Here is a 25,357-nt window from a genome sequence, read left to right on the forward strand (position 1 = left end):
GTATATTCTTTTCTTCATATCTGTCCTTCTTTTCAAACTGTAGGTCTCTAAGAAAAACAGAGATGTAATTTTGTCTTTTTTTCCGGCCGTCAACGCCGCGGGTGTCCGAGAAACCAGATGAGACAAGGAGCCAGCAGAGGCTGTCATTGGTCGCATGTACACTCTCTTACATTATATGACTTTAAACATACATATCTCTATATATCTTCAGCTCTATACTTAAATACTGTAGTGCATAGAGTTGATCAAGGCGACAAGCACGACTCGCGAGGTGACGTAATCCGGCACTTAGTGTCGACCTCGTGCCGCCTCGACGTCGTCGTTTCATCCCTCTTGTCAGAGACGCCCCACGGGAATCTCTGGCTTCTATCTCACTGTCTAGTTCTCTTACACTTATTTATTTTCTTATATATTAACACCCTTATTATATATAGTACCAGTAAATTTTCTAGTTCCTCTATCTTTATTTTCTTATTCGTTAACAACTTATTCACGTTTAAACGAATAAAACATCAGAGACCTGTCTTAGAGTTTGTGTTTTGAAGTTATCTCAAGTAACTATTTCCGGCACTTTAAGTGATTTTGTCTTGTTTTCGAAATTTAGTTTTCCCTCTTCTCAAAAGTATGTCTTTTAGTTTAGCAACCCAAAAACATACTTCCTTTAAGCTACCCCACTTTGCAACAACCTACTTAGAACGTTCATTTTTAGTAACTATGATACGCATGTGGGAGGTTACCTAGTGAAATAATAAATTCGAGTAGTATCGATGTGTTCAAGAACAGAGTTTTTGACTATTTTCTAAACTTAGACCTGTAGAGAGATTTTCTTTGTCAAAAGTTGAAAATAATTCTCAAAGTTTGTAATTTAAAACTTGTGTGTATTAATTTGAGTTGCTAGTAGAATCAGATTACCTACGTATATAAAATCTTAGATTTGTTTTTAAACTAAACCAAAATAGTGTATTATGTATTAGACTGATTCAAAAAAATCGACTAATTTTTTTTTTCTTCATTATATCGAAAATATTGTTAGAAATGACGTAAAAAAAATAGTGTGAAAGTTTGAGCTCTTAATATTAATAGAAACAACTACCGCATCGCGATTTTCTATTGCCCGTTTAAATAACATGGGGAAATTTATTTTTTAAGCTTTGGAATTTTGTAGCTCTCGGTGGGACCAATACTTTTGAATGTTCAAGACATATTCTTATGGGAAATTTGACGCTTTACAAAAAAGGTCTCGTATAATTTTTCGATATTTTTATTTCTTCAAAAGTAATTCGAAGCTAAAATTAGATTGACGATAAATTTTTACATTTGTAATAACATTTGTAATAACATTTGTAATAACATTTGTAATAACATATGACTTAAGTGAAATATCGAAAATTTTCTCTGAGATAAGTTGTAGGAAATAAAATGCTCTACAAAAAATGTCCTCTAAAATTTTCGGATAAAGTTGATGGTTGAGTCAAAAAATTAAAAAAATAGAAAATTTATCGTCAATCACAGTAGTTTTTTTTCGTAATTTCCAACAATATTTTCGATATAATGAAGAAAAAAAAATAGTCGATTTTTTTGAATCAGTTTATTATGTACTACACCTTCCTTTACATTATTGTTATGTAATTAACATGTATTTTGTAATTGCCATTTGGCCTGTGCCTTGGCATAAATAAAAAACCAATCAATCAATCTTTTGAAATTTAACGAAGCTTCAAAATTTTAAATCACTCGTGTGTTAAAAACATAAACAATTATAGAGAAAGGTTTATTTTTTTGTTTTTGTTAGCACATGGTTTTAAAATGATTACATATTAACAATTTATAATCATGTGTAAGTATAATGTACAGTATGCCTTAACCCAGAAATAACTTGGGATCTAATCGTTTTAATGGCGGTTAATTATTAGTCACCGTGGAACAATTATGCGGACAGAAGTTGCGCCCTGAAATATACATGCATTTCGTTGAAAGTTTCTATCGACACCAGAGAGAACACATTTGCACATATGTATATAAATACATGTACATGAATATACATGTGGAATATTAGCTTTCGTTGTACGTACTACTAAACAAAGCAACAGATAGCTGAGGGATTAGCGTTGGTTATTTAATGATGTTACGTGGTATGCTGACCGATAATTTTGTCGGTTGTGGCTATGCACAGTCTGAAAGACTATCTATATATATATTATATATTATACTATATACATAGAGATTTTCTACAGAATTTCTTAGACGGTGATCTTGGCTGCTCTTTTCAATTTGAACTAGTGAAAAAAATAACTATTCACTGTTTACTAGTGAAAAGTATGTTACTAATGCAAATAGAGGTATGCTTTCACTGGCAATAAGTGACTATTCACTGCCAAATAGTGATTGTCAAGTGATTTACATTAATTCGTTTTTAGAATAGAATCACGGCCTCAATAGAATTTTAGCAGAAACCAGTAAGTCCCAATTTTTTACAGAATTTCACACAAGTTATAGTTCAAAAAAGTGAACGAATTCAGATAAATTTAACTGACTATAATGGAAAGAATTTATACGTATGTATTATAACATGAACTGGGCAACAATATTTATCATAATATTTTTGAGCCATGCTAAGCTCAAAATAGGTAACTTATGATTAGTGTTATACTAAAGGAAAAAAACTGTAAGAGCAATACTATTAAGTTATAGTAACCGTCGAAGGTAAAAAAAAATCGTAAAGGTTAGATTGCTATATTACCCTGTTAGAAATAACTACTCAGGTATTGTTTAATTATTGTTTATTGATACAAAAGAAAAATAAGTATATTAATTTATTATCAAATTAGCTACACACTGAATTTAAACTAAACAAACAATATCAAACGAGGTTAAATTGACAGAAATATAATGTTAAATTATTTGCAACAAATGACTCTAAATCTGGACAATCGACACTTGATGGTGAATAATTTCAGCTCGACTAACTATAACAGAAAAATTATTAGTTACATCCAGTACTCTCAGTACTCAGTATACTCCCACTACTTCATTAAGGGTCAAGGGGTAGTGGAAGGTAACATTACCAGGTATACTGAATACAGGACTTTACAATGAACTGTATACTATACAAACATGTATACATGTATAGGTATACTAAATACAGTGACGTTGTACTGTACAACTTTTCTCTAAAATTAATCTAAATATTAATTCTAACATACCCATGCATTCGTTTGTTGAATCAACCATCTATATAGATGGGAAACCGGATCGCTCTGTTAACCATTTGGATTGCTATATTAACTATTTCTATAGTATTGCCAATTTAACGATACATATTGTTATGATAACTATCTACCACTAGCAATACTTTAGATGGTTACGATAACCTCACTTTTTTTTTTCAGTGTACACAAGTTCCCTCTTCTGCGCTTAGCTCGGCGGAAAAGGATAGCTTAGAAATAGCGGATTCGACGGAAACATTTTATCAGTATATAGTATTGGAATATGATTCGCATTTTGAGAAAAATCTTTTGTAAATAATTTAAGTTTTTTATGAAGCTGTATCAGTTATTTGTAATTGTCTCTATTAATTAATAATCAGAATTAATGTTGGTTAATAAATGTCATCTAAAATAGCACACTGCTAAATAAATAAACTATTATTTTATTCAACATGTGGTGAGATACGCCCACTCATCTTTCTTGTTTCTACCTGATCATTCACATACAATTCCATAAATATCGTCTTCTGAATGTCTCGTAAATAAAGTATGTACGTTAGTAACTCCTCTCGCACGTCCTGGAGTCCTACACAACAGTTTACTATACTATGCTATGCTATACACTAACTGATGTGGGATGCAGACACGGATCTGATGGTGTAAGATTATGCGGCGTCGAGCTTGGTAACGTGATAAACATATTCAGTAGAGAAGCAATAAGTGAATTTGTCGAGATTATAGGGGATGATAAATACAATTCAAGTTCCAAAGTCTTTTTAATTTCCCGCTATAAAAATTATGAATGACTAAAAGATGCAGTTATTGGTTTAAGTTCAATTGTTGCAGTTCAAGTTTCAAAATTGAAAATTTTCAAAAAATGGAAAGTTATTAGTTTCGTTTCGATGGCAGCGCATAGGGGGGGGGGTGTCTCTAGAAAAATTTCTTGGGTTGCTTTGTATCTAAATTTCTCTCCAATTTGAAATGTTGAAGCATCAAAATTTATACTACGAAGATCCACGTACGCAAACAAATCCTTGCGTACAAAAATTTAATAACATATTTTTCACATAAACAAGTAACACTTAATATTAATCTTGAAAGCTGGAATATACGGACAGGGTGACAAGCTTATGACAGTCCTGTGACAGTCATCTGTACTGTCAGAAGAGGGTGGAAATATCAACGAGAACACGTATAAAAAAGTGATAGGGAAACGAGCGAGAATGAGTGCAGTTGTGTGTGTATGTGAGTATATCAAACGAATAAATAAAGCTATCTCAGCTTGCGTTTATCATTCGCTATCCGAGCGGTCCTCGTAAATCTGCCTGCAATGCCATACAGCGGGCAACTGAATAAGAGAAAAAGATCAAAACTACGAGAGAAAGAGAAATGGAGTGCGATAGAAAATGTGGCGGGAGAGTGAGCACACGATTCCGCACAATTCTGGTCTCTTCCTGTCAGGCCGCCGGTCTGCTTCAAGTCGATAAGAGGTTTGAGTACAACATTCTGAACCGACACTACCGGCAATATGTTACGATAGACTATTTTTATTGAAATTTCTTAAGCTTTAATAATTGTCATAACTTGATAATTAATTATACAAATTAATATGTTCACACTTGTCGGTAAAAATCATTAATATTTTATGTATTTTCATAAATTTAAATTTTTATCCGCTTACTTTATCGTATAAGTATACTCATATTTTTTATTTTTTAATGAGAGACTTGCGAAATAGCTCAAGTTAATTTTGTATCCTTCAATCGATCTTTGCCCAACGTATGATTTAGCCTGTCGGTAACGATCTAAAAGCTGCTAACGACTCGATTTTAAACTGCCGATTATATGCTATGTAATTGTATGCAAATTCAGCAATAAAGTGACAGGATACGATCAACTTTGCGCAATATATACATGATTATATATACGTTCCTCTGGTTTTAGTTATTCTCATTTTTCAAGAAAATTTTATTTTGTATTTATTTTTTTACTGAAATACTCAAGTGCTCACCTCAATACCAGGATAAAAATATAGACCGAAAATGGGCCGACAATGGAATCAGCCTTTTTTTGGCCATGGTAATTTTTAATAAATAAAATTATGGGACTTAAAAAAATTTTATGCAACTCAAAATAGAACTTAGAAAATTTTCAAGTTATGGGACTTAAAAATATTTCAAAATTTCGAGAGTAAAAAATATAAAGTCAGTGATCCAAGTGATTAAACCCGACTATTGAATAGAGTCATCGGGGTAAGTGTGCGCACAATTGTCCCACATGAGTCTATATTTAATTATAAAATTGATATGACCAGCAATACATTATTCTTAATATATAATATACTTTTTTTTTATGCATCGAGTAAAAAAACATAAAAACTCATTAAATTAAAAAAAATATGAATTTAATGTAATAGTAAATATTTCATTTTTTTATACGTAATTATTTAAATAAAATTAAATTCTTGACATACTGCAGTTTTTAACATGAAAGTTGCATTGACGTATACTTAAAAATTATATACATTAGTAAATATATAGCAATACTATTTACATATAATTTTCTCAAGTAATTATCGTATTATATTCCAGAGTTAATAAAACTCGACGTTTCTGATGTTTTTAAATTTTTTATATATCTTGACATGTCTATTTAAAATATATTTAACCTGCATACATAAAGTTCTAACTTTCACCGCAATATCATCGATTCATTCAGTCAATATTCATTAGTCTGAAGCATTAAATCAAATCACCAAAGCCATTTTACCCGTGCATTCATTCACATATATGTTTATTTAAATGCGTCCATATAAAACATTATATTTATTTATGCCTGAATATAAAATAAACGTTTACGATATTATTTCTCGCCAAGTGTGCGGATCACATATATTAATAAAACAAATTACGTTAAACAACCGGATAAAAGCTTGAGTTATACTGCATAATTTATAATTCACTTCTTGAACATTGGAGAGCGATATATAAACACTGTCTCCATCAGCCTCGCCTTATTTTTTTCCGTCATGGTTATCTTGAAGAATTATGGCAAGTATGTAACTGTCACGGTATACGCATATATATTTAACTGTATGAATGCTCGCATATATATATATATATATACATGTATAATAATTGACTCGATTAGCCGACGATTATTAAATCTACGGTTAAGTTGCACTTCTTGTTAAGTATACAGAGATAAAAAGTATCAGCAGTCAATATTGCTATATACATATATATGTAGATATAATGTGAAAATATTGCTTATAGATCTAAACGATGAATTATTATTTTGTATTGAGATAATAATAATTCTGTCATGAATTATTTGAATTAAATGATAAGATTAAATTGACATGTGGTTTATATATATACATATATTAGACTGATTAAAAAAAATCGACTATTTTTTTTCTCGAAACGTACTATTAAATTGTTGCAGGGAGGTAAAATAAGATATCTGTTGAAAGGTGAGCTCTTAATATTAATATTTAGCGGTCGCTCTTCGCAATTTTCTATTTCCCATTTAAATAACATGGGAAAAAGAAATGCTAAGTTTGAATTTTGTACCTCGGCAATGGCTCATTGTATAGATAAGCTCAGGATATAATTTCGTTAAAAATTAAACGTTCTACAAATAAAGGCTGTTATCAATTTTTGATACCCGAGTCAAAAAACAAATTCTCGTTTAGCCCTCAAAAGCCTCAATTTCTTTGATGTTTTATTTGCCGCCAAAACTTTACTTTAGTACTCAAAATCCTTAATGAGGACTATGAGGTCTACATGCGAATAATTTATCGATTTTTAATTATAAGTAAGACCTCAAAATTCTCATCGAATGAAAAGTTATGTTTCGGACTTTGAAAAATTTTAGATAGAAAAGGGTGGGGAGAGAATACGTCGAATGAGACTTTTGAGGTTCAAATGTGGATAAAATTTTTCCTGAATGTTTTGAGTATTTTGAGGCTCTAATCCAGATTATGTTATTCCAGTTTAGTCCTCAAAGTAGTAAAATTGGTCATAACTACTACTTTGAGGACCAAACTAGGATAACTTTCTCTACTGTTATCAATCTTAAAATTTTAAATTGATCCTCAAAAACCTCATTGAGAACTTTGAGACTTAAATCTAAATTCGTTTTTTGACTCGGGTAAATTCATCTGTTCAAAAGTTATTGGAGCTTGAAGTCAAATTTTCAGTAAATTTTAAGATCTTTTTACTTTTCCGGCGAAACTATCAGACTTATCACAAAATGTCATAGGAACTCATTTGTGGATAATTTTATCCCTTACAAATTATCTCTGATAAAGTTTTTTGAAATTCCGCACCGTTTCCTAGTTATTTTCATTTTAATGTCAAGCTCTTAAAAAAAGTAGTGTTCTGATCGATTTCAAGAGCTTGACATTAAATTTTTTTTTTTCTGAAAATTATAGTTATTAAATTATTTACTTATGTGTGAAATAAATTAATACAATAATTCAAAAATGAAATTTACTTTAACAATACTCTATTTTGAATGATAATGTATGAAAAATGTATTAATAAATTTTTATTCCAACCCAATTTCAAATGCATATATTTTTTGAATAACAGCAGAATACGTGTGATAACGAATATTGTTTCGTATGGATAATCATGAGAAAGGATGACAAAGCGCACAAAATCAATAGGTAAATAATTGCTCGTTGAAACAAATTATTATTACTCACGATACAGGGGTTATATATATACCATATACATATATTTACGTGTGGCAGGAGTATGCCCATCAATTTTATTCGGCGAGCTAATGGAGCCACGTTTTACATGGATAATATTTTGCACATGGACATCGGATGTATATCGTGCGACACCGCTCAATTACCGTCGTATATAGCAATTACCTACCTCATTCGGTCTATCTTTGTCTCTTTCACTTATTTCTTTCTCACTCACCTACTCGGCAACTCATATATGAGTAAACATAACATACTGCCGCCGTCCACCTAAGCGTAATCGACGCCACTTTAATGGCCCCAAATGCCGGTATTTCAATGTGCAGCTTGCCAAGTAACAAACCTTGTTACGCAGCAATTTGACTCAACGATTATCCACATAAGTTAGTATTAATTGAACGGTATTCAAAAAAGTTTCTAATGGGTTTTAATAAAATATCTATCAACTTTTTCCTTTTTTAGTAAATATGTATGGGAAAAAATTAAGGGTTTATATCATTTCTCAAAACTGGGTACATTTCAAAATGTTGCTGTAGCACACGTTAGCATTATAGGTTACAGCTACTCAAAGTTCATTACAAACATGCACTTTGTACAGCTTTGAATTTGAATAGTTGCTTTATTTTACTTTCATAGATGCGTTTTAAGTCGAACTACTCGACCACCATTCACTAATTGCTCTGGTTCAAATGTGCGATGTAGATTGTATGACTGCATTAACCGGTTACTTTTTACAATTTGAAAAGCAGATTTGAACCTTTGTTAATAGGCTTTATATCTGGTCAACTGAGTCGAATTCAAATTTAAATCCAAATCAAATTATCTTTTTAAACCAGATCAAATTCAAAGCTCGGTGACGAGACGAATCTCAGGACCGGTAGAATGATTTCTGCTTCTCTGGGATTCGAACCCACATCTGGCCAGTGATCAAGTTCAAGAGACTCAAGTCTTACGCCTTAAATCGCCCGGCCATGATCACCAGTTGTTTTACCGTGCGAGAGAGGGTTGTACGCTGCCGCCATCTAGCGGCCATTCATGAATCACCATTTGAACATTAAATCAAACTTTCCTAAATTTACTCGACTTGTGCTGACTTCTTGCTCTCTACATGACTGCGTTATTACTCTAGTAGTAAAATTTATTACCTACAGAGCTATTTATTATTTTAAATATTGTTGCAATATTCAGTAATACTTCTGTTTTCTTGGCAACGCTTACTCTATCAGAGCAGACAACATTCTGCAAAAAATAATTTCGTCATAACGTAGATGTATCTATCAATCATTTACTAATTTATAATGAGAGTAGAGCATAAAAATTATTTAGGCATTTGCAGTCAACTTGATGTACATCCCTCAATAAAACAACAAAATAAATATTTTAAAAACCGGTTGAAACGATCGTTGCCAAGTTACTGTTCGTTTACTCGTCTGCTCATGTCGCTGGTTCTTTTCTTGCCAGCGTGCACGGCATTAACGTTATTCGCTAAACGATAGAATCCGACAAAGTGACAGTTGACGGGACAGAGATTAAGTGCGACTCAGCGTGCTTTGACGTGGCCTTGCGCGTTTCTCATTTAGACGCACACATATACGCACACATACCCGCACAAATGTATATATACGCCAGTGGCCCCAAATAAAACAGAAAAAAACTTGAACTAAGATAAAAAGTGATTGAAGCGTGTGGATACACAGTCAAAGCGGCGGCGATCGAGTGCTGAGTGACCGTGATTTTTACTTGTTACATTCCGACAAGCTGAATTCAATTTCTTTTTCTTGTTGTTTTTTTTTTTTATTTTTATTTTTATACGTCCCTGGGTAATTTTATTACAGCAGAAACGAGTTAAATGTCACTGGTTTATTAGTTATATTGTCCATCGGGGTTTTAAAATGAAACTTTACAAAAATTACTTAACAGAGGTTGCCAAGAAAGCTCTCAATAATAAAACCGCTACACAAAAACTTCTCACAGTAATACAGAATAATATGTAGCTGACATATAATATATATACAAACAATTGATTATTAGTTCAAGTTGCGCATTGATAGCTTCTGTGATAAATTTTGAAAAATTTTTAGTTATAGACAAGTTTTTCTGCCTATAATTATAATTTTTTATGGAGGATCAAGAAAAGTATGTGCATATTAGACAAAATATAAGGATATTCCTATTGCGGTGTATATGATCTGGCAAATGAATAAAAGCCCGAATAGTTTCCTGGACAGGTTCCTGATCTGGCATACATATAATCAGGTAACCCATACAAAATCGCCGAGCTTCGAAGTTTTCCCATAGATCGGCCGATGCCTGGTTTGCAATGATTGGCCAATAAATGGCGAACTATACTGGCCCATGCATGGTGAATCATTGGCAGCCGTCTTTTTGCTTATAAAAACGGCGCACAATCAACCGCCGTTCGTTGGCCAACGGTTGGATCGAGTGCTCTTGATACCAAGCTTTGGTCAATGCTTGCGACTGCCATGCTTTGTATACCGTTGCCATCCGATATTTAGCCGATCTTCAGCCAATGCTTGAAAATTGGCAGCCATTCATGACCCAGTAATGGGCCGATTCTTTTTTTTGTATGGGAACTAGACAATTAGTTGCAAAGAGCTACTTCTACTTTATTCATAAGTTTAATAATTAGATGAGAAATTATTAAATGATAAAAACAATTACAGTTCAAAAGTTAGTCTTTTAGATACATTTATTTGAGTGTACATCTATTTCCGGCACATAAGAGAAATAAAAGACATAACGGGAATGTTTTAAAAATATGGCATACTTTTGGCTCCTTGTCGTTTCCTTTTCGTGAAGGAACTTATTATGTACAATATAATAGTATACGTATTTTTACGGATAAAGACTTTGCATGACAGCACAGGAAATATCTAAAGTCTCGGCGGTATACATAGCCAACTTATCTTACTTGATATATTTATTTGGCGTATTGAAACTTGTAAACACATGAATTTTCATCTAAAATATATTAAAAAGTTTTCTCACTTTTCACATTATAATCTATGAGCTGTTTTACGACCGTCATTTATTGTAAATAAAACAAAAAACTTCGGTATTGAAATTTTTTCAGGACTAGGCAATTATGGATAACAAAATTCATTTATCGGAATTAGGCACCGGGTAACAGATTATTATTTCAAACATATATTTGATTAACAAGCAATATTTTGGATGCGGGCTGTTTATGGAAAATGATAAAATTTCGGCATGTTTTTGGCCAAATTTAGGTCTCTTTGAATAAAATTCTATGATTTCGACCAAATTGAGGCTTTTCGGCCAAATATTTTTACCAGGGCATATTCACAGCTTATAAAAATATTGACTCGAAACAAGTAAAGTTAGAATAAAATACAAATACGTTCGTTTAAATTTACAAATTCGTTTTTCTAGTGAATAAGACATGTTGTGATAAATAACAAATATTTACGAAAATTAGACATAGCTCCTAAAGCTAGTTGTCATAATAAAACATGAAAATCGAATTTAAATTGTAATAATAAATCAATCTAATGAAAGAGAGAAATAAAAATACACAACAATACTATTTGGCATAAATGCTTTTATATTTTCACACAAGCAAAAGCAACATGCACACAACAGCAACCAAGTTAGGTGATAGGTGGTAGTGCACGATTCGTAAGATTCGAATTTATGAGACCGTCATATTTCGCAACTTGCAAGCCGGTAATTTCTGGCTGTGCGCTCGGATTTATGGCTATGAGTGTCCCGCCTCGCCATTAATCCTTCCTTTTCGACCTGGATCGAACTTGCACCTATCCTACTATATCTCTTCTATATCCCTCTTCACTTCCTCGATTCTAAATCTTCATCTTCTGCTATATCACACTCGTATAGTATGGGCAATTTTATATAAAAGTAGAACAATTTTTTGTTATTGTGCATTTGGAAAAATAAAATGAATTCGTCTCGACTAAAACAAAAGTAGTGATGTGTTGAGGGTCATCTTCTGCGGTCATGCACTGAATTTTAATTTATTAATTTTTAGAAACATGAATTTGCATAATTTTTTCTGTACTGATGTTTTCCTGCAATTTATGTACAGAGTATGCGTAAACAGCCAATTAAAGATAGAACTCATCACATTTTTTCAGCAGCAGGACAATAAAAGAATGAAAATGAACGAACTGATCCAGACAATTATTTATAAAATAATATTTGCACACCAAGCAAATATAATTGCAAAGTTTTCGGGGAAAACGAGGTGTGAATAGTGATGTAGAATATCAACGTGGATAAGTATAACAGGATAAAATGAAGGGGTGTGAGAGAAAGGGAATGAAAACTGTCAGGCGCCGGATGAAGAAAACAGCAAAAGCGAGCAAGAACTAAAAGAGACTCGTTGAACTCGACAGGTTGCTAAAAGCACAACTTGAACCGCATTTTGCAATTTACTACTCACTCACTTATATTTTTACGTTTATATATGTGGGATAGAGAATTTTTTTTTTTTAAGATATCTTCCAATTGTAATTTTCATCATATGTATTTACGTTTCGTAAAAATTATTCGTCATGGAATAAATTTTCGATTTAACTAAAATTCACAATTTGGCATATGTAAATGCAAACACGCGCGAACTTGCATTCATATATAGATATATATAAATATACATATATATATAATGAAAATAAAGAGGAGAAAAATTACCGCGGATGCATGGTATCGACGTTTCTGTTCGTTCGGTGCATGGCAGTCGATTAAGCCCCTTTCCAACACTCGTCGTCGTTGGCGGGTAAACTGCAGCACTATGCGCTTTTGCGCGCGACAATTACCTCCCTTATCCCCTTCAGTATCACTACCCTCAACAATCGCGCCCCCATTATTTTATTTATTTTTTCGCAAAATCACCAGACTTTTGTCCCATTATTGGAAGCTGCATCAGGCATTCGAGTATTTGGCTTTTTAAAATTTTTTTTACCTTCTCTTATCTTCTTTTATTTTTATTTTTTATATTCCACTGTTCGTTCGCTTTCTATACTCACTCTCACACTGAGAATTCGGGAGCATATTATAGCGGTGTCAAATTTATAATTGACGCTGTCCGATCGATATTCTCATTTATCTAAGGGGAGTGCGGCGCGAGATGGCTGTCAGCCCGGTGAACAAGTTAAGACAGCTCGCGCTGAGCACAACTCTCTCTTGTATATCATCCTTCTCTTTCTTTCGTATACATCGCAGCGTGTAAATATATATGTATATGTTTGTGTGTGTACACATTTACACACGTTTATTCTCGCACAGCAAAAGGCAACGGGAGTAGAGTAGAAAATTGAAAACGTGACGCTCAACTATTCAAATGTCACGCGCCTCGCATCGGAGAGTAATATAAATGAAGTCAACCGAAAAAAAAAATTTAAAAGAAAAATATATATATATATAAATATCTTTGATGAAAATGCGCCCATAAATCCAACTTCGTAAGTAATTTCATAGTCTAACAATAAGTATAAATAAACCCGATTGGAAATTTTAAACCTTACTAGAACCTAGAAATTCTACAGGATAAGAAATATTCGGCGGATATCACTATACCAGTATAGGCTCAAGCACCATACTGTATGGTATCGAAGATTTATATAATTCAACCATTACGGGAATAGTAACATTGACAATAGTTGTTACGGACGCCGCAATGTCAGTATGGCCGTCAGGCCCATACTGCATTGCCGTATCCACATTGCTTCTGGCCGATAAACCTAGGCTAACGACATCTACATAGACATAGTTTTGGCGGTAATACGATAGTATACATTGATTGACACGCCAGAAATTATGGCGGGAAAAACTAGTAGCATTGTGCCCTCGGCATTGTAGTATGGGTCTCAGGGCCATGCTGTTTCGCCGTGCCTGCTATGCATACATGTGAGCAATACAATAGCTCCAGTACTATACAGTATAGTAAAAAACGCCATACTTCTGGGACTCGTTACAATACTGTCTTGGAATATTTCATATACTATTTTAGTACCTGTCTTGAGACCATACCAGCATGGTATTGAACGCCATGCATTTCTTACCATTTGTAGATTTTTCGCAGTATAAATTGGTTAGGTTATATAGCTATCGATAAATACAAAGCTAATAAAATTTTCTACTAACAACTATGATGATTATGCACATTATTGCGTAGCAACTACAGAAGATAATATAAACCTAATCATATATTTACTACACGTCCAACTTTTTTAAGGGAATATTATCTTGTATCGTATGTATATATATAGATAGTATATTATGTTGGTTTATTTTTCTTCCGTACGATAAAACAGAGATTGATTGGCACTGATAGCGAATGATCGAAGGAGCGTCTGAAACCATCGTGCGGCTCAGAAGCTTTAAAGGTAATTAATAGCGACGCAAATCCAAAAGAGAAAGAATAATAAGAAGAGGGTGATGTCAGATGTAGTTAGGACATTGGCCGAGTGTATTATATAGCTGCGGTTCCCTTTTGCAGGCAATTCAATGCCTATATACCTCTCACCCGTCCATCAATCCATCCATCCATCCATCCATCCTGATCTCTGCTGGTATTCTGTCCATCAATTCGTTTGTTTGTCCGCTCGTCCGGCTACTCTTCCGTCACATAAAAACAAACAAGAATCTCTTTTCGATCCCAGCTCAGGAATAGTAGTTTCTGCCAGTGCATTGCTAACAACCATCCTCTTGTCGACAGAATTGCGTTGCCCAATAATTTAAATCGGTCTGTCTTCGTTAATGCCACATCACATCTGCTTTATTCGTGATACTGAAACGAAGTCGACATATTTTTTAACTTCCCACTGGGAAAATCTTCAAAGAAGATAAATTGTTGGTTTTAGTTCTTCGCTTTTTAAAAATCATTGTTTTGCTATGTCCTCTTTAAGATCCAAAGAATTGGTCAGAACATTTTAGGGTTCCAGGAAAAACACTCAAATAGACCAATTGATTTGAAGGTTATGGCGAACAAACAAAAGTTTTATTCGGAAATCTACAAACGTTTAGTACTCAGTAAGTCTTTTTCTTCTCGATCTTAGAATTTATAAGTTTTAGCCAGGTTCAAATTTTGGCTCGGGCAGTAAGTCCTTTGTTTCTTCACCTAGAATTTCTAGGTTCTAACTAAGCTTTGAATTTCGGCTCGGGAGTACAAATTAATCTTGTGCCGAGTTTCTAACAATATATTCAAAATGAATTTTTTTCTTACCATTCCTCATATGTATAATATATAAACTACTACTGTACTTTTCTCATGTATATTTGTGACGTTAACGTTGTAAAAACGCAAAAGAACGCGTGAGAAGGGACACCCATCTTGGTTCCCTGGTCGTTGAGTTGTTTCGCATAGGACCATTTGTTTCAATTTATGGACAGGGCTAATTACGAGCACCAACGAAAGAGTAACGTTCAAAAGATGAGTGTGTCTGGCTTGCTAATATATATATAAAAGTGTCCGTGTGTACGAGTTTGTGTGTTGTAGTTGCTTGGAGCATTTTCACCACGTGTTACAGGGGCCTTTCGGTGCTGACGTTACTCCACAAGAGCGTCGCTGTCAGGCTACATGGAGACAAACGAGCAACCGGCAATCAACCGCTGTTGGCTCCGTCCGACCTCTCGCGACCACGTCTCTGCCCGTTCCTTTTTACCCGCCGCTTCATCATAATTTATTGTGACACCGTCGCGTTAATAACTCAATTTATTTCACTGTCCCAACTTTACTATTTTTTTTATCACTATTTTAAAAGTATATATATACCCACGGATATAATATCTTTTATTTATATTTATAATGCTTGAAACTTGATGGTCTCTGTGAATTCGTAGAAATGAGTAGTGATATTTAGTATCAATTATAAGAATCCAAATAAAATAATAAAAAATTTTGAATTCGATCCCTTTTGAGTTCGAATTTTTCAACTGTAAAAATTCTAAATTAGATGCAATCTGCCATCTATTTTAAGGTCTAACATTATTACTACAGTCGCTGTGCTCATTTTACCTCGATCTTTACTAAATAACTTTCCGGCTTCTTATCACCCGAGTCCCAAACATAATTAACCCCAAGTTTCCTCATCAAAGCCCTATCTCAACTGTCCTCAGCTCACTAATACGCCGAGAAAGTTTCCGATACCCCTGTAGAATATATAAACTTCTACAAACATATATACTATCTGTAATTTGTTTATATACCGATCTAACGTAGATTGTATAAACTATTTTATTCATTAGATTGAAGAAAAATGATAAAATGAATTGAAACAAATGCTCATATATTGAAGGCATTGTTGTAAGACATATAAACAAGGTATCATTTGGCAGAGGCAACTTGGTAGCGATGGAGGTGCGGGACGTAGGCGCCTTTTCGACATTAATCACCTGCTCTCCAGGCAAGTAGATAGCCGTCGAATGTTCGCATTTCGATGTAAGGTGAAGGGGTGCTTGATAGATGGTGGTGATGAATGGCTTCACGACACGACTGTAATCCATCATCTTCCATTCTCTTTGCGTCCCCTTCCCTTATTCTTATACGGTCTTTCAATCCCTTTCTCTCTTTCTCCCTCTTTCATATATACGCTCACATTATTTCTCAGGTGATGCCTTAACATACATCATGGTTAGTTCTATATTTTGCTTGTAAAAAATGTTTCAAGATATTTCATATCAGAGGTCACAACTTAGCTAATTAATCATTTTTAAGTATTGCAATATAAATTTTATTATACAACACTATGGCTCTCTCGCACATCGAGAATTCCTTAATTGCGGACTTTTTAAAATTTCGCGCTATGATTAGAGAGCCATGGTAACGTCAGACGTTAATTTACCGGCCAAAATGACAACGGGAAAATGGAAAGGTTATTTAATGTTACTAATGAACTGAATGATTTTACAAGTCTTGACAATTTAAAGAACGTGCGTGTCTTGGGTATTTAAGTATGTATTCGTGGGTGTGTGTGCATGATAAAAGAGAAAAAAGCAGTATGTAAAACGGTACAAGATCAATGACACTAATATTTTGAGGACGGTTGTGGGCTGCAAAATTGGATAATCTCGACGTGTCGACGAGAAGAGGAGAAAAGAAGTGAAGGGTATAAGCAAGACACGTTATATCAATGTCATCTCGTCGGTCACGGTTCTTGTGTCTCTTTACCAAGCGCCGCGGGAGACAGATATTTTGTGTACGAAAAGTCAAGCACTGACATGCTCGTTTCTTCTTTTGTCATGCTGCTTGTTTTTTATTTTATTTTTTTCCCATCGCAGATGCCTTCTATAAATACTGTGAGCGCATTTTCACTTTAACCATGTATATATATATACATATACAGATATAAACGAGACAGGCATACAACGTATGAAAAGACTGGCTAAAATGGACTGTTTGAATATGTCGCTGGGAGGCGAGTTAAAAAGTGGTGATCCGATTCTCTTTTGTCCCACTTCTGGCAAACGCACGCCTGTGGCTAAAAAAGAATATCACTATATATAGATATTCTTATGCATATTCATGCACTGAGTATACCTACATATGTGTAGAACTTTATACTTCATGATCATTATTGTCCTAGTCGACAAAACAGTTACCGCAGAGTTTAACATATCGATTCTTCATATACTTGTATAGTTTATAGCCTATTCATTGCTTAAGTTGTTGTTTCTTCTGGTTCTGTTTGCTCTATAATTTTACTCAATTGTGAATAGTAAACATAGAAAAAACTCTGTTGAGTCACGAATTTTTTTCAATTATTAGACTGTTGTAAACTCAAATATTGCTCTCAATGACATACTTACATCAAGTTATGACTTGAGGTCATATAAAGGCTTACATATAGTCGCATATATTTTTTATACAAAGTTAGGCGAATATTGGAAGCGTCATTCTTTATACATTTTAGATTGGGTGCTTAAAAAATTTAATGTTACAGCATGACTTTAACGTAATTTTATGATCCTGAAAACGTCATATTGGTGATATCTGACCCTAAATGAAAGTCATAAGTTTCTACAATAAGAACTTAATAGACACATGACAGCATAAATAACTGGATAAAATCGATTTCAATAAAATTTTTAACTCTGCAGTGATTTTGCATTAAGACCTTATTTCACTGACTGTTATTATGCATAAATTATAAGATTTCTTTTAAGATAAACTTGATTCTGCAAATAAAATTTCATTAGCAGTATATTTAATGTTCGATTCTATTTGAAATAAATATAGTAACACGTTCCAAAAAAAATCCTAATAATTGTGTCAATTGTAGGACCAAGTTTCAAGCTGGGTTTGTTTTTCGGTTAAAAGCAATATGTATTAAATTCAACAACATGAATAGAATAACATATACGTACTTTTTCGAGAACATTTCGTCTCTTCGAAAATAGTCTACATCTATTCTTATTGAATGACTTGCTAGAGGTTTTAGTAACTATTCAAGTATTTCATTTTGTACATAGCAGTTTCATCTCAGTGTACATATCACTCATCAGTATAGCTCAATGTACACTTCCTATAGGCTGCTTATTACTAGTACGAGATATCACTAAACAGTATCGAGGTATTCAATGTAGAACAGTTCATTAGATGGTTGAAGATCATTCGGCGCGATCATGAAATAGATTTTTTGGCAAAAGATAGATTATTTAATCATTTTTAAGACCATGTTATTGAATAAAATGAAATTAAATGCAATACTCGAACGGTTATTAACACCTTCAGCAAGTTATTCAATAAGAATAGTAGATGTAGACTATTTTCGAAAAGAAGGAATATTCTCGAAAAAATAATAATGGTCGTTAAAATTATCAAATATTTTAAATTAATATTGCCAGTATATCTATATCCAGTAATCTATAATATATCTCATAGATATACATTAAAAATACGGCCCTTAAAGATATAAGAAAAAAATTCGGAATGATTTTTTCAGAAATGACAAAAATTATAAATAAAATGGTTTTTGTTATGACTGAAATGTCAGGTTAGATATTGGATGTGGCAAGTCGTCTCTCAGTTGGAACAACCTATTGATATACCGCATATTGTTGACAGTGACTAGCAAGACTTGCAAAGATAGATTGACGTTAGTTCAGACCGCATTGACTAGTCACGTACTTGACGTGTGTCTCACTCGCTAGAATTGACGTACCGATGGTCACGTATTCCCGTTGATGGTTTGCCTTCTTCTATATACTATATGTACTACATATACTGTTAGGGATGACGAAGTGACATGAAGCAAAAATCCATCAATAAAATAACATCCATCATGTAGACAACATTGACTTGTCCATTAAAACGTTAGTCGATTTTCACGCTAATCCTACCACATTCAACGTGTTACTGATGATCGAGTCTTTTTGCTTTTTTTAGATGTGTGTTAATGAGAGTTGGGTGATATCTGTCCGTTAAATGATTAAATGAATAATGAGTTGGCTCACAGAGTATGTGAGATAAATTACGTATGACATGATTTATGCCTTATCTTGAAATACGTTAATTAACGCAGTGTAAACTAATGATCTTCTTTAAATAGAGTATGTCAAAAAGTGCAACAAAAGTTATTTCAATTACACATATATAATCGGGATTCATCGAAAAATTTCTGATCATATTATGAATAAGCGATACGATCTGATCCCATCAAAAAATGATGTTCGTAACAAATTGTGACATGATCTAGATTCATCTTGAAGCAGCTGAAGAAATTCACGATCTAACTTTATCTGAAGATGTGGTGGACGAATGTCATAATCTGACCTCGAATCTGCAGACCAAATAAATAATGCGAAGTGACTTGATGCGATCTGATTTAATTATCTTAGGATGTATATTAAGGAGACACGCAGGATATGATCTGGCATCATCTTAAGACGTTTTGGTCTCAAGCCTCTTAGTGATGTGATCTCACTATATGCTAAGATCCATTCGACTAATTCATAACTGGTGACGTGGGTAATTGCTCAGAATAACATAAATTCCAATCTAAAGAATATAACATATCTTACATGTTAAAATATAAATGGCGAGCTATTAATCTTCGCGTAATATCACCGTTGGAATATTTTCACTGTTAACCATGTGTATATAAAATATGTATAGTATACAGCTTGACTATAGTCAAATCTTATAACATAGTGAGAAGGCTCACAGCCTCAGGCAGTGCCACTTTGCCACTACACGAAGTAGGTACCACCCGGTAAATATATATATATATATATATATATATATATACATATATATATAAAATGGATATGGGGTGGCGATAGCGTCTCTTTTCGTTTACCTTTTTCTCTCTCAATCTTCGACATCCCTAGCGTGCTACGGCTAAACCGAAACATGTACACGTATAGTTGTTCCAGTAGTAGTAGTTATAGTTGTAGCTGTAGTAAAGATTTAGCTCTGGCTGAGGCTCGACGCTCGCTCGACACTGCAGATTTATGCGCCCCGCCTTGCGGCGCTGATATCCGAGAACTCACGACCCGTTTCGCTCGTAATGAAAGAAATAAATTTAGTCTCTGCGCCCCGGGGATTGGGACCAGCGCATGAGCACTACTCACATATACTTTAAAGCGCTCTCTTTGAAAGCTGAAGGATGTATGATGGTGAAAGGAAGGACGAGAAAAAAAAAATTCTCTGTATCTACACTTGTTATTTACTCTTATAGATATTTTTATGTACGGTAAAAAATACGCTTGTTTTTTGTAGACTTTATATCTAACTTGAATAAAATATTTTTATAGCATAGCAATACAGTGGGTTAGAAACGTTTTATTTTATTCTGCTAAAAGACTTCCAATTCAAATAATTCGCATGACTACACCATACAGAATTCAGATATTATTTTTTTTTAAGACTCGATTCTATACACAGCTTTTTTTTAATAGGAAACTTTATTATGTTTTGAATTATTTTCTTACAAATTAATTATTTAAAAATTCAAATACTATAAAATGTTATGAATATTTTATTTATTATAAATAGAAAAAAATGTTATTTTCACATTAAAATGAGGAATAGTTAACTGTTAATCTTAAAAAGATAATAGCATTCATTATAGTGACCCCAAGTTTGACGTTGATAATAATTATCAGTATGAAATTAAATACTCGGCAGAATATAATACATAATTTATGACGATTATGATAAAAATGAAATGATTAGGTCGACGACGATGATCATGACGATGAGTTGACGAGTTAATTAACATGATAAACTTATATACCTTATACACAATGGAAAAACAAATGACTATGAATAAATAAATAGTTTAACACTTATTTGATTCTACAAACATGTTTATTAAAGCAGTATGGAAACTCAACGATATTTACAATTCCTATTTACACAGTGAGTGACATGTCGTGCATCGTGGGCCAAGTGTGCGCCGATAAGACATTGATCCGACAGTTGACAAGCATCAATTTTGCACATAACCTTTTTTTTATTTTTTTTTTTTATTATTCATTGATTTTTTTATATTTTATAATTAAATTGTGCGACACTAATCTACATGACGGAAGCATTTTCTTGTCTTTTATTTTAACAGATGAAAAATATAAATATCACAGTTATACAATGGACATAAAAAAACACGAATCACCATTATCGAAATGAAAACAAAGAAAACGAGTGCATTGACACCGATTTCCAGGTTATTTTTTTAGCTTAATCGTTTATCATACAAAGAAAAAATCAATATAAATTCTTTACTCACAGACAATATTAACATAAATATGTGTGCATATTTACTTACAATATCTATATATTTAAATAAGATGTATAATAAATAAATGACATTTTATTAAAATGAAAATGGAGATTTATGAATTTATTATATCCACGCCAATGAGTTTGCATTTTATTTATACCGACGCAACACACATGCACACACACACACACCAAATGCACACCCGCGTACGCAGTTCGTACCTATAACCATACATATATACATTCACATTGTATACAGACACACTTGTGATATCGCTTGATAATTTATAATCGAGTGGACCAACAATCGTGTAAACGCAATGTTTTATAATGCCCGCTCATAAATCAGTTGTCGCTTGTGTGATAAGTATAGTTAAACTATACTTGCAATTATTATCGAGTAACAACCATCACTTATTAGTCCAGACAGAGAGTAAGACGTGTTTTGATTCATTAAGATACATGATGCATTGAATCTCATTTTAGTTTTTTAGTTATTTATTACAGTATGTATCCATAAATATATAATAATTTGTTAAAGTTAATATTTATATATTTATTTATCAATGTATTTATAATTTTAGACATATTTAAATAAAATTTATACAATTTTAATTTACCGCGCGTTATTTACAAAAAAAACACTTCATTATTAGTAATAATTTCAGTAATTTTTAAATCTTGAAAGCTCTATTTCGGTATTAATCCGAACAACCCACCTTACGGATGAACTGCAGCACCAATACGTTGTCCGTAAATGGCGTAAGGCGAGTAATAAGGACCCAGAGTATTGAATGCGCTGTAGGGTGAGGCCCCGAGAGAGCCAGGTAGTGGGCCTGAGGGTGGTTTTCCATATGGATGATACCGTGCACTGAGAGGACTCAATGGCGGAGCTGGATAACTGCCACCCGCAGCAGCACGATGTAAAGCCGCCGACGGCGAAAGCAGTGGATGTTGTGGATGTGAATGCTGTCCGGCGGCAAGAAGTGCCGCGGCATGTTCATTACTGCTACCAAAACTTGTATGACTTCTCAGATGTTGAAGTAATTCATCGGATGTATTGAATCGTTTGCCACAGTAGGTGTCACCAGCAATCCAACTACAAACGTTAGGTCTGCCACTGGCCAATGATGCGGGGTAAGACAGTGACGGGGGTGGCATAGGTCCTAGGGACGAAAGCGCCATTGCTAAGCCGTACTTTTGATGCTCACATTGAGTACATCCACTTGGACAAGGTCCGCCAGTCATCATCATTTGGGCGTTATGCATACTGTACTGACAACCCGTACAGTAAGGATCCTTACAAACTGGTACAAGAGTCTCACCACCAGCTGGTGTCTTAACTCGAGTATAACTTAGATAAGGATTGCCAGTAGCGGCTGCCGACGGATAACCGAGTAATGCAGCAGCGGCTGCCGCATGATGATGAGAAAACGGAGATCCACCAGCAAATGGTGGCCTGAATGCTGGATTTTCCGTTAATCCCGGCGGGCAGCACAATGGATTACCACTAGTAAAACCACCACTTAATGCTGAGTGTTTATAAGCAGCACTTAAACTTTCTTTTGTGTGACCAGTAGCACCGGACAATACTTCCATACCTGACCGTATAATAGGACTAGCGCCATTGCTATTTCGTGGAGAAATTGATTTTTCGCAATCTTGTGCTGGTGTTTTACGGTCAACTGGTGATGATGAACTATTATTATTACTGCTATTAGCACCAGAGTTTGTTACACTAGGTGAAGCTGATTTACGTCCAAGAGGTGTTCGATTACCACCCGATTTTTTATCAACATTATTATCACTAGCACTCGAACTTTCGTTACCACTAGCACTGTGCACACTAGCTTTTGATGCAGGTCTGCCATCATCACTTGATTTTTTATTAGATAGTACATTAGTTTCGTATGGTTTAAAAGCCAGTGGTTTTGGTTCCGACGGACTACTGCGTGTCCGTTCTAATTTTGCTGCCGGCGGTGAGCGTGCATTCGCACCACCAGATATTCCACTTTTAGATGATTTGTCTAATGGTGAAATCAGGGGTTTCGTGGGCGAATCTGCTCCTATTTGACTGCATGTCTGGGCAAGCAACGCCAGCGGACTTTTCTTCGCATCCAACTGTAATTAAAAAAACAAAACAAAAATACTGTTGTTTAGTATCTTTCATGACCATAAAGATTTTATTGAAAAATATTAACAAAAAGTAAATACTAACCGTTGTTGGAAGCGGTGACAGATAATCTGGTTGTAAGTACTGATTATGTCCAGTGGTCAACATACCGCCTTCTTCTAGCACAACCATTTGGTTTAACACTTAAATTAATCACACAACACTGTAATCCAGATAGTATTTAAATCACAATTAATCAGTTTGTTACGATATATTTCGTAACAATATAATTAACAATAATCCAAATGATCGACGACTTTATTAAATTAGATTAAATACAAACTAAATTAAACGTCTCGTACGCATTCCAAGGATGCAATGAGCGTCGTCAGTAACCAGTCGCTTGGTGTGGTGAGACTACAAGCCGCAGCTCCATCTGGCGACGAATCCCCCACCAGCACTACACGGCAGTACCTTTAGCATGTAGTTTGCTGGCATCCCCACTACTGCAGTAGTGCGACTAAAAGCTGTTCGGGTATCTGCAGAGAGGGAATGTCGGTACGGATCTCGGTGATGGTCGGCGATGGTCGTGAATGGTAGGGGAGGCATTCTAATTTAACACGCCACCCATGATGTTGGCCCGACGATGACAGCTCCCATCCCGGCTTTGATATTTCACCGCTTTTACAGCCCTTCTCTTTCTCTCTTTCTCGCTCTTTCGCCCTCGCGTTGTCTCACTCCCTTTCCTTCTTTTACCACCACAATCAACCGTCTTCATTCCCTTTGCCCCGTAAGTTTGTGCTCATCTACATCTATTTTTGTGACTTCACTCTACTCTCTGATCTCCCTACTCTACTTCCTTCACCCAACACAAACCACACGGTTGTTTCAGAGTATAGTACGACCGTATAAACTAAACATTTGATAGTTCGTGATGCTGTAGTCATATATCTCTGTATGGATCCACTATGACGCATTGTATATATGTATCCAGCATCAGGGACTATAGCAGCAGCAACAGCAGCAGCAGCAACCCGATATTTTATACCGTGAAACCTGTCTGTCTCTTCACCAGCCAGCCGGCTTCGCTTAATAAGCGGCTTTCAAAATAGAAATGTAATGGGCCGCCTGGGGAGAGAACGCCAGGAGAAAACCGAGTGATTGATTGCTACGTCCAACGACTTACCAACTATCACCACTATCGCCGACGGTTTATAAAACTCAATGACAGCCACTTAGCTGTTGGCTCTTTGTGTGTCTGATTATATTTACTTACAATATATTGCGTCAAAAGCATTTTAATTATCGTCAAACTGTGAAATAACATCATGAATTAATCAACGCAGTATTTGTGTTAAATTCTTGTTATTTTTTTTATTATATAAAAAAAGTTTATCAAGATTTTTTATTTAGTTTTTATTAAAACTGTATTTTCTTCACTTTCTAGTTATAATTACATATAGTTGTCTTTAATGTAATTTACAATTAAATTATATAAAATATTCGAAACATAACAATTGACTAATTATTCGACAAAGAAATTAACGAGGATAATTGTAAATAACAATCAAGTTATCTCAGGCTGTTATATACCT

At 34.1% G+C, this 25,357-nt stretch overlaps 1 protein-coding gene and 1 long non-coding RNA gene across 2 annotated transcripts in view; both read right to left on the minus strand.

Moving 5' to 3' along the window:
• The window catches only part of LOC130674859 (uncharacterized), a 163,508-nt gene that overhangs the window by 80,181 nt on the left and 57,970 nt on the right, over positions 1-25,357 (minus strand). The gene's annotated exons all lie outside the window — the stretch shown is intronic.
• LOC130674855 (zinc finger protein Noc) lies at positions 21,217-24,172 on the minus strand. Its single transcript, XM_057480288.1, has 2 exons — positions 23,868-24,172; positions 21,217-23,770 (listed from the first exon to the last, which is right to left on the minus strand). The coding sequence occupies exons 1-2, from the start codon at positions 23,952-23,954 to the stop codon at positions 22,370-22,372; spliced, it is 1,488 nt and encodes a 495-aa protein (XP_057336271.1). The 5' UTR covers positions 23,955-24,172; the 3' UTR covers positions 21,217-22,369.

Source organism: Microplitis mediator, chromosome 9 (assembly GCF_029852145.1).
Source record: "Microplitis mediator isolate UGA2020A chromosome 9, iyMicMedi2.1, whole genome shotgun sequence".
Classification (NCBI taxonomy): Eukaryota; Metazoa; Arthropoda; class Insecta; order Hymenoptera; family Braconidae; genus Microplitis; species Microplitis mediator.

Excerpts from the sequence above, each read along its gene's own strand:
- LOC130674855 (XM_057480288.1), bottom strand. The coding sequence starts at position 23,954 with ATGGTTGTGCTAGAAGAAGGCGGTATGTTGACCACTGGACATAATCAG. Across the intron at positions 23,771-23,867 it reads TGTCACCGCTTCCAACAACG|TTGGATGCGAAGAAAAGTCC; the intron begins GTTAGTATTTAC and ends TTTTAATTACAG.